The sequence below is a fragment of the Hydra viridissima genome, unplaced genomic scaffold (assembly GCF_058129835.1).
Source record: "Hydra viridissima isolate aposymbiotic clone 2 unplaced genomic scaffold, HvirCarnegie_v1 scaffold_1, whole genome shotgun sequence".
NCBI lineage: Eukaryota > Metazoa > Cnidaria > Hydrozoa > Anthoathecata > Hydridae > Hydra > Hydra viridissima.
In genome coordinates, this window is record NW_028324300.1 from 18,505,909 (window position 1) to 18,516,115 (window position 10,207).

General features: G+C 31.3%; 1 protein-coding gene across 1 annotated transcript; it reads right to left on the bottom strand.

Annotated features, from left to right (window-relative positions):
* Positions 1 to 8,051: 8,051 nt before the first annotated feature.
* On the bottom strand, positions 8,052 to 9,731 carry LOC145183511 (uncharacterized). The gene is made up of 5 exons (XM_090075329.1): positions 9,700 to 9,731; positions 8,879 to 8,995; positions 8,600 to 8,702; positions 8,263 to 8,322; positions 8,052 to 8,141 (listed from the first exon to the last, which is right to left on the bottom strand). The coding sequence occupies exons 2-5, from the start codon at positions 8,957 to 8,959 to the stop codon at positions 8,065 to 8,067; spliced, it is 321 nt and encodes a 106-aa protein (XP_089931455.1). The 5' UTR covers positions 8,960 to 8,995; positions 9,700 to 9,731; the 3' UTR covers positions 8,052 to 8,064.
* Between the last annotated feature and the right edge of the window lie 476 nt (positions 9,732 to 10,207).

The following is a 10,207-nucleotide window of genomic DNA, read 5'->3' on the forward strand; positions in this document are numbered from 1 at the left end:
GTAAGATGTTTATTTTTCGGTATTCAAACTTCCAGTTCAAAAAATATATAATAAAATTACCGAGGTGTTTACATAAAATAAACATTTAGAGAAAAAAATTTAGTTATTTTATCTAACTAGATATCTAGTTAAAATAACAAAGATATTTTCCGCCAATGTTTCTTTTATATATACGAAATTTGTCATTTCTTAAATTAGGACTTACTTAAAGCATAGTACTTTGTTAGGTCACACCACCGTATGTAAATTTTATTTATTTGTAAAATTGTCGATTTACGTCTTATTTATGTCAAAAGACATCGCACGATGTCAGAACAACGTTGGTAAGACAACGTCGTTTTGACGTCGTTATCGCGACGTTATAACAACGTTGTAATAAGTCGGTTGACATCGCCGATGAAAACCCAGCGTAAACCCGACGTCGGTTTGACATCGCGTGCCCACTGGGATGATGTAAGTACTACTCCATCTCGGAGCAATATCTTTGCGTGGTCTCTTGAGATCAGCAAAAATTGCATCATATTTAGGCGCTTATGTATTTCTTATAAATTTTCTTATTTCAGCAAGAGTGGCTTCAAACGGCTCTCTTACGTCTTTTGCAGCTAATTCGCAAACATGCGCTCCACAAAACATTTTGGTACAGATTGCACCAATATTGTTTTCTAACACATTTACTTTACTCTCTTGTTCTTGAGTATGTGATAGCCTTTCGATCCCATTGTCTGTATCTTCAGAGTTTTCTACAAGTTCTTCTTCAAAATTGACTCGGTAAAGCAGATCGAAATCTTCAAAATCAAATGTTGTGCTTCCTCAACAAATTCATTACAAACGATCATTTGACTTTGCATTTCTCTGATAGCATCAGAACCTTTGATCATGTTTTACCTTGATTAAATTAAGTGGAGTAAATATCATCTGCCCCCTTTCCCTACTTTCGCAATCAGAGTAATTAGCTGATCAGCTAAAACCGTTCCAAGTTGCCGTCCGTGCTGAGTGAGCATTCCCAAAGTTCGTTCGTGCAATTTTCCATCTTTTGTATACCGAATACTTGCAGAAAAAACATTTGTATTGAAACGAGATGCTGAGTCAAACATTAATGACGGATATACATTTTCTATATCCTTTGCAATAACTTCATAAATTTGGCCAGCAGCTTTAGGAATAAATTCTTTTGCTATTTGACGATTCCATCTCACACCAAATGCTTGAAGAGCCTTTCTAACCATCTCATTCTTCCCCATGTCATCAGCGACTGTCATTGGCAAATTTCTCATCAGAATCGATTTTATGAAGTCTCTTACTGTACCGTTTTTACCGAAGTCAAATTTAACTTTTTTACGCGAAACAAAAATAACATTTTCTTCACCGTTACCCTCATAATTATTGTTATTTCGAACTCTCCTCCTTTCCGAAATTCCTAGTTCTATTGCAATATCCTTGTGTTTTGAATGCAAATATTTTTTGAGATGAGAAACATTTCCGGCAAGAACTGCTGGCTTTTGTTCTGCGGACATTTTGCATTTCCATCTGTTATTTTCAGTGAAAAAATATTCTTTTACTCGTGTGTTTTGCATTTTTCTGTACATAAAGCTTAAATCATCCCGATCAATCTCTAAGAAAAAAAGGTTAACTAAAAAAATAAATAATAAAAATAACCATTTCTTATTACTCGAATCTTAATGAATAAGAAATTCGAACGATGAAAATTCCATCGTCTAGAGACGCTTTTCAAAAAAAGCTTAATGATACCGGTAAAGTACGAGATTTTTACTCCCACGTTTATTTTACTTATTAAAAATCTCATAATTAATTTTTACTGTATTTTTATGTACAAATTTATTTTGCAACCACGTATTTTATCAATACTTTTAAACTTTGGATCGCGTGGGGAAATCTATAGGGTAAATAATTAGTAAGAAAGCGACAAGGTAAACAGTTTATATATTTATAGTTGTTTGAAATAATTGCAATGAGTTTCCAATTACGTAATTTCAAAAGTACATGCCAAACTAAGCTAGAATCGCACCACGTTTATAGTGGTGCGATACTAGCTTAGTTTGGCATGTACTTTTGTATGGTACAGTTTTCAACTAAAAAATATACAAAACTTTTAAAGAATCTTTTTTAAAATTTTTTTTCAGAGAAAAGTTATTTGGTATAAAGAAGAGCAACACCACATAATTAAAATTTTGAATGATGCTAATGATATTTTCAATGAGGCAAATGCATTATCTGGCCGCATAGGCATCAATTCAACCACAAAAAATATTCAAAAATTTTTGGTAAAGAATGGTAAACTCCATTGCCACTTTTATTTCAGAATGTAAGAACTTTCAAAAAGCTAAAAAAAAGAACCTTCAAGTGAAAACATTGTTACAAATCGTTTCAGTTCAAAAAGTTAACATAATGCAAGTTATGATTGATTTGACTCGATTGCCATTAGTGACATGTTATTTTCAAAAATTTTGAATTTTTTTTAAGTTAAAAACTGCACCACACAACTAAAGTGCAGGCCAAATTAAGCTACTATCACAGAATTGGTGACATAAAATGATTATAAGTAGTATAAACAACTATAAATATATGAACTGTTTACCTTATCGCCAGATTTTCCTAGATGACACATCTCATTAATGTTAATTATGAATAGCTTTCTTTTTCTTCAAAAATTCGATTTATCAACACCATTTACTAGTAACTGTCTTTGGATTACTTTGTCTTTTAAAAAAATACAAACGTCAACTAATTCAGTTGCGGCGTTTAATTTTTAATGATACAATGCATTTAAAAACCTAAAAGAGAAAATTTTAATTTTATTCGTTCGAAATGGAATCGCTTCTTTAATGCTTTTCAAGAAACCGCAATCTTTAAAGCGATTAAAAGTAATGACAAAACACAACGAGGTCGCAAAATACATGTTGCCGCAAAATACATATTAGAGAGCTTACGATCTGAAAACTGCAACGGCAACGGAGACGATAAAGGTCTGGATCGAGCGGTTGCGACTTGCAGTTGCGGTATTCTAATAAAATTAGTTACGAATTTCCGCTTCAAAAAAAAAGAAAACATCTTAAAATTAACAAAAAGAAATTAAAAATTGCTCCTTTAAGAAATGTTAGAAATAGTTTATACTAGCATTAGTATTAATTATCATAGACGACGAGGAATTTTTACTACTGTACAAATTAAATTTGTCTAAGAATCTAGATTTACCGTTTCGGAGTTATAAACAATTTTTTTAGAAATCATGTCTGATGATGAATGCAAAAGTGAATTTAGATTTCTACGTAGTGATATATATCGCTTACTCAATGTACTTCAACTACCTCAAGAGTTTGTATGTTATAACGGGTTAAAAGTTACTCCGGTAGAAGCACTGTGTATTTTTTTAAAACGGTTTTCCTACCCATACAGACTACTCGATATATATATATATATATATATATATATATATATATATATATATATATATATATATATATATATATATATATATATTTATACTTATGTAAATATCCTAAATTTATATTATACTTATATATCCTACACTTTTGGAGCAAGTAGTACTTTGATCCATTTATAACCCGTTTTCAGAAAACACGAATTTAAACATTTTGACGTTGCGTAAAAAGATTGATAACGGCATTTCAGGGAATCTCATCCATTGCGGATGCCTAGTGTCAAATATTTATCATAAATTTTAGAAGTTGCCGTTGCAGTTTTCTTATCGTAAGCTCTCAATTGCCGCTAAATGCACGTTAGCCCCAAAGTACATGTTTGCCGCAAAATATTCTAACTTGGGGATAAATACCTGGTGATGACCGTAAAAGTTTTATGAGGTTTTTACTGGGGGAATTAAAAAAAACGTAGTAATAAAAATTTTATAGCAAAATGGATATTTTAACAAGTAAAAAACATCTCCTTAGTATAATATTAGATTCGACGAAAGCGCATTTTTGCATTTTCAAAAAAAAAAAAAATCAATTTTCATAAAAACTTTGATCATTGGAAAAAATCAAATATAACCGATACTAATTTCTAAAATTTTTAATGAGCATTTAAGAATATTGGGTTTGTCAAGAATTTTTAACAATCTAATGAGTAAAATTAAGAATTTAATGTTATGGTTGAAAAGTGACAAATTTAATTCAACCGATGAGCGACTTGTTCAAAAGTTCAAACTTTGATCCCATCAAAAACTGACAATTTATTTTCTATTAATTTTCGTGGAAAAGATTTTTTAGCCAATGGCATGGACATAAAGTTTCCTACTTTTAACTCTAGTTTTGAATATAAAACTTCAAATTTTGTTGATAGCTATAAAAAATAAACCACTCTGACAAAATCATAATTTTTTGAAATAGTCAGTTTGACAATAAATTTCATATAAAACGCAATTTTAATTTCAATTTTTCAATATTTTATCCCAGCGATTAATAAAGCGATTTAAGGTTATGTTATCCCAACATAACCTTAAATCGCTTTATTTTTCTTACATCCAAAGTTATCTTACGTACGCTAATATTACATGGGGAAGTACACACAAATCCAAATTGAGTACTATTTATATAAGTCAAAAACATGCATCAAGACTAGTTTATGATAAAGATAAACTCACCCATAACGAACCCTTACTAAAAACCTTAAATGCACTAAATGTCTACCAAATCAACATCTAACAAAATCTATTATTTATGCTAAAGTACAAACTTGGACTAGTCCCATCGCATTTTTTAAATAACTTCTTTCAAGTTAACTCTAACAGATATATAACAAGAGCAACAGGCAATTTCACACTGCCTAAAAGAACAACAAAGCTCTCACGGTTTTCTATTTCCTACCGGGGTCTGTACCTGTATAAGAAAATAATATCAAAAAATATAGAACCCAAAACATTTAATAATCCTGCCAACTTAAAAAATAAAACAAAACACCTCATACTTAACATCAACAATTATATTGATATGTATTAAACTTAACAACAGAATCTATTCTGAAATATTTATGTGTATCACTGACTGTATTTTGACTATATATAAATATGAAATAGACTTTATTTAACTATTTGAAAAGGTACTCCATGATAAGTCTCCATAGACTTCCACGAGTTTTCCTTTACAACAACATATATATATATATATATATATATATATATATATATATATATATATATATATATATATATATATATTTGAAGTAACAAGAAAATTTCTTGTCTTTTTATCTTTTTCTTATTTTTATTCTATTATTTTTAAAAAATACTGATAGTCTTTATGATAAGAAACTCTACTAATTCACGTTATACTTAAATATACTTGTTAAACCACGTTTTATTATGATGCGTTATACTTGCTAAACCACTTTTTATTATGATGTTATGCGTGGTAATATTATGTTATATTCTTCTTTTTATTTACGTTGCATTATATGATGTCATGTAGTTTTAATGTAACGATGTGTAAATTTATTGAAGTTGTATTAAAAAAAAAAAAAAAAAAAAATATTTGAATCCAATTAATCTTTAAATTGCTTGTTAATTTAAAAACAAACTTTTTAAAATTAACAAGCAATTTAAAGATTGAATTTTTTTTAATGAAAATTTTGCCTCTTTGTCTTCAACTTCAGGCGGCGGGAGACAAAAATTTCGCCAACTGGGAGGCAGCCTACTGGAAGGCAGAAACCACTCGGGGTGGCCTCCAAATCAACTTCCCTCCAAAATATCTTTTGACAACGACCGTCAATCGCTTTCGCCTCCCAATTAGCGGCGGCCTCCAAAACATTCTGCCTCTATAAAAAAGTTCTGGCTGTAGCAGTTAATTGGGAGGCCGAAGCCATTGGAGGCGGTCTCCAAATCATCTTGCTTCCAAAACATCTTCTTACGGCAGCCACCAGTGACTTCCGCTTTCCGATTGGCGGCAACCTCCAAAACATTCTGCCTCTATAAAAAAGTTCTGGCGGCAGCAGCCAATTGGAAGGCAGGAGCCACTCGAGGCGGCACCAAATACGTTTGCCGACAAAATATCTTCTAACGGCGGTCGTAAATGGCTTCCGGCTCTCAATTGGCGGTGGCCTCCAAAACATTCTGCCTCCAAATAAAACTTCTGGTTGCGGCGGCCAAATGGGCGGCGGAAGCCACTGAAGGCGGTCTCCAAATTAACTTGCCTCCAAAATATCTTCTAACGGCGGCCCTCAGTGGCTTTCGCCTCCCAATTGGCGGTGGCATCCAAAAAATTCTGCCTCCAAAACAAAGTTCTAACGGCGGCCTTCAATTGGGAGGCGGAAGCATCTGGAGGTGGAAGCCAGAACCCAGCTAACACAAAACGATCAAATACGTTCGAAGAACGTTGGAAACGTTCTTAGAACATTCTTAGAACGTGCTCAACTGTTTCTAACGTTCTGCGAACGTTTCTTGAACGTTTTGTGTTAGCTGGGAACATTCTGCAGGCAACAAAAGTTTAGGGAAGCGGAAGAAACGTGGAGGCGAGAAGATTTCTGCCGTTTATCATCTCTGACTTAATCTTTTAAATTCATTACGTCAATATACCTAAGTAGCTACTTTTGCTTGTTAAAAACTCATTTTTATATTTGCAAAGGTTCTAATAAGTTATGTGGTAACATTAAGTTTATTTATGTATCAGAAAAATGATAATTGCGGTTGTGATGCCGTAAAGGAAATAATAGGCGGACCAAGGGGAGCTATGAAAATGTAAATAGCGTTTTTCTTTAGAAAGATATGTACATAGAAAGAGTTAAATAAACCTGCACTCAGCCAATTTTTTTTAGCTCTTTTCTTTCACTAAAATCCGAAGAATTGGTTAGGAAATCATTGTTTACATAAAATCATTGTTCACATAATTAACTTAAAAAAGATATCGACAAGAAAATATTCAGTAAAATCCTGACAGAGAGAAGCCCAGCACTGTATAAACTTTGCTGATAACCATACAGTTAGGCCAGAAAATCATTGTCCTGCTATTTCATATCTTAAGAACGTTTTTTGTAAAAATAACGTTTGCTAAATGAGCACAAGTCGTCTTTTAAATGTCTAAAACATGTCTTTTGTTTACTGACTATTTGTCTATAAAAATAATCCTTGTGTTTTTTTTTTGTTAATTACAAATCAAGAAATTGTTTTGCTTTTTGCTGAGTGCATCGAGCATTTCTTAAGTTCTTTTTGATCTATTTTAACTCCGATGTCTTGGCTGTTGATTAATTGTGTTACTTTTTCCCAAAAAGGATTTTCCTTTTTTCTAAGGGTCTTCTTTTCTTCGATTCTTTGTTTTTATTAATTAGATTAATCAGAAGTAATTTTCCTTGGTGACTAAAAATTCGTCTTTTAGAATTCATTTTACAAATACATAAAAAGTAAGCTAAAAGTAATTAGTGGATATGCATTTAGTAATTTGCAGTCTTTTACATGATAAGCAATTCCCATGATATATATTTATGACGAAATTTACAATTTATTAAAAGGAAACAGAATTGGCAGTAAACAAAAAACAGACTATAATCACATATTTATTTGTTATCTTTTCCTTTCTAAAACTGTAAAATTGTAAAAGTGTCATAATTAACTAAACTATTACCAGTAGTTAAATTGTAATTTATATTGTCATATAATTTATATAGTGATCGTGCACAAACTTCATTATGTGAATTTGTTTCAACAAAAGGTATTTCCCGTAAAAAAAAATGCATTGCCGCTATTGGTTGCTAAGTGCATCGGGGGGCTGTTTTAAAGGCCTGGTTAAATTGAAAAGCTCGTTAATCGTTTAAATCAAACTCGTGGTTTAACTTAGTAAGTGTGACTAAAGCATAACGTATTTTTATTTTTAATTTAGAAAAGTTGTAACTTATCTCCAGATACTTGTTAGTAGTGACTAGAAAACATGCTGCATAAATTAGGTTAAGTTGGCGTATTGTAGAATGACGCAATTTAATTGACGTCATGTGAAAGTGGTGAATGACAACAAATATTGGTAAATGACAACAACTCAAAAAAAAAGCCATTTTAAGATATTTAACAAAATTTATTCCAGCTATGATAAACTTGCGAAATGTCATTTAGCTGCTAATTTTGTTTATAGTCGGAATAACTCCGCCCTTTAAGGCTCCGCTGGTGCAGCTGCAACTGTTACTCGCTTAAAAAAAAAAAAAAAAAAAATGTTACACCTAAATATGCTGAAAAATTTTTATCATTTGAATCATCAAAAAACCATCACAATCACAAGAAAATCTAAATCTTAAAAATAAACTTCTTACCGCAATTTGAACCGGAGCCAGCTTGGCAGCAAAAGTAGTTTTTGTTGAGAAAATACAAATCTGCAAAAATAAAGTGGAAAAAGTTTTGCGTGAGCAAAAGTGATCAATTCATGCCAGGGTGTGCAAATACAAACCGAAAAACTTATTGTATACATGAATGAGAATTATAAGAAGTATGACGCAAATAATACAGTTTATAAGTTTCATGTAATGTTAGCTGACCAAAAGTTTTTTTAAAGTTCTCGTTTTGTTTGAGACGCCTTCATTGACAAGTAAAAAACATAAATTTTAGGACGAGATTTGCACAACAAATTATATTATTTATCATCATACTCACTTGAATATCCCTCAGGGCAGCAAGTAAAACCAGCAAATGCTGCTCCAACTGGCTGCTGGTTAGTCCAATCCTTTCGTCCTTTTAGTTCAGTTCCAGAAGGGCACTAAATATTTGATTTAATAAAAAGGTAAGATGGCACAAAAAAGAACTCTGCCAACATGAAGCATTATATTGTGCGAGCATCAACAGATCTATATTTTAACACAGCAATAGTTAAATTGACATTCCTAGGATCTCAAATCCTATTTTTTTTATCTCTGAATACGCTTGATAACTTACAACAAATTCATACGTTGGGGCAGCAACAACACTTGAAAGCAAAGCAGTCAAAATAACTACTTGGATCGAAACAATCTCCATGTTGATTTATCAAGTTTTTGGCTGTTTAAATGATGGCTAAAAAAAAAATCTAAGTTTTGAATTTCATTCGACTTGTCTAATTCTAAAATGTCATCAAAACTTAGCATTTTCAAACAAGGACACCTTAACAACGGCTAATTTTCGGAGCAGTAATGATACAACATGAGAAGGATAACTTGCTAAGGGTTTTTAACTTAGTTACTAATGCAATCATAAATAGTAAAGTGTTTTTTTATTCTACGAACTTTAACGACATAAAAAAAAGAAGTGTTTTTAATTTTGTTTGCTGTTCCTTTTCTTTTTCTATTTTTTTTACTTTTAAAACATTTCGATTAATCATCGGCGGATTTTTCATTGTAAACGAATATTAACAAATAAAAGACAAATTTTTGAAGTTTATTAAAATAGAACTCTGTAAGCGTTTAAAACACCAAAGTTTTTAGTGCGACAACTTTATTTTTTTATCTAAGTTTGCTATTTTTAAAGTAAGGTTCACGGTTTTAATGGAATAGTAATTCTGCGCTAAGTCTTAAAGGGTTGAAACAAAATGTAAGATATCGAAAATTTTTTCTTGAATCTTATAACATTGTAGGTCTAAATGTAAAATTTATTCTAAAAGTCGATTTGTTTCAAATGTACTTTATTCGTTATTACTCGTCAGGAACCGAAAATCCAACCGCCGATGCCTAATTTTAATGATCGTTTACAAAGAAAATACAATATATATTTTGCCTACCTACCTTTGACTTTTTATCTGTTGGTTTGGCACTCCTCTAATTTGATGTTGCAAAAACCTATTTATAAACTATTGGAGCCTGGATCCGAAAGGGTTTTACAAATAACAAAAAATCACCTTATATCAATGGATATTTTAATTAGTTTTGTTATCGACTTCGACTAAATCGACTAAAAGTCGACTAGTCGAAAGTCGAAATTGGTCGACTTTGAATAGTCGATTTAATCGACTATGGGTCTCCCACTAATCGACTAGAAGTCGAATTAGTCGGGTTATCATACTAAAATCCTTATTTCAATTTTTTCACTTCGTTTTTTTCACTTCATTCAATTCTTTCACTTTAATTTTATCAATCTCTAATATTGTTATGATGCTGATCAATTAGTGAAGAGACATCTTTATAAGTAGTTTATTTTGTAAAGATAAGTTATTTTTAAAGATTGAGCCATGCGTAAGAATATCATTCATAGCTGTTTTTTTAATTCAACCAAAATGTCTGAACATTGAATCTA

What these genes read in the sequence shown, in the direction of transcription:
- LOC145183511 (XM_090075329.1), bottom strand. Translation starts at nt 8,959, where the DNA reads ATGGAGATTGTTTCGATCCAAGTAGTTATTTTGACTGCTTTGCTTTCA. An exon ending in CCCCAACGTATGAATTTGTT is followed by an intron (nt 8,703 to 8,878) that starts GTAAGTTATCAA and finishes TCAAATATTTAG; the next exon opens with TGCCCTTCTGGAACTGAACT. An exon ending in TGGCTCCGGTTCAAATTGCG is followed by an intron (nt 8,142 to 8,262) that starts GTAAGAAGTTTA and finishes TTTTTTTTTAAG; the next exon opens with CGAGTAACAGTTGCAGCTGC.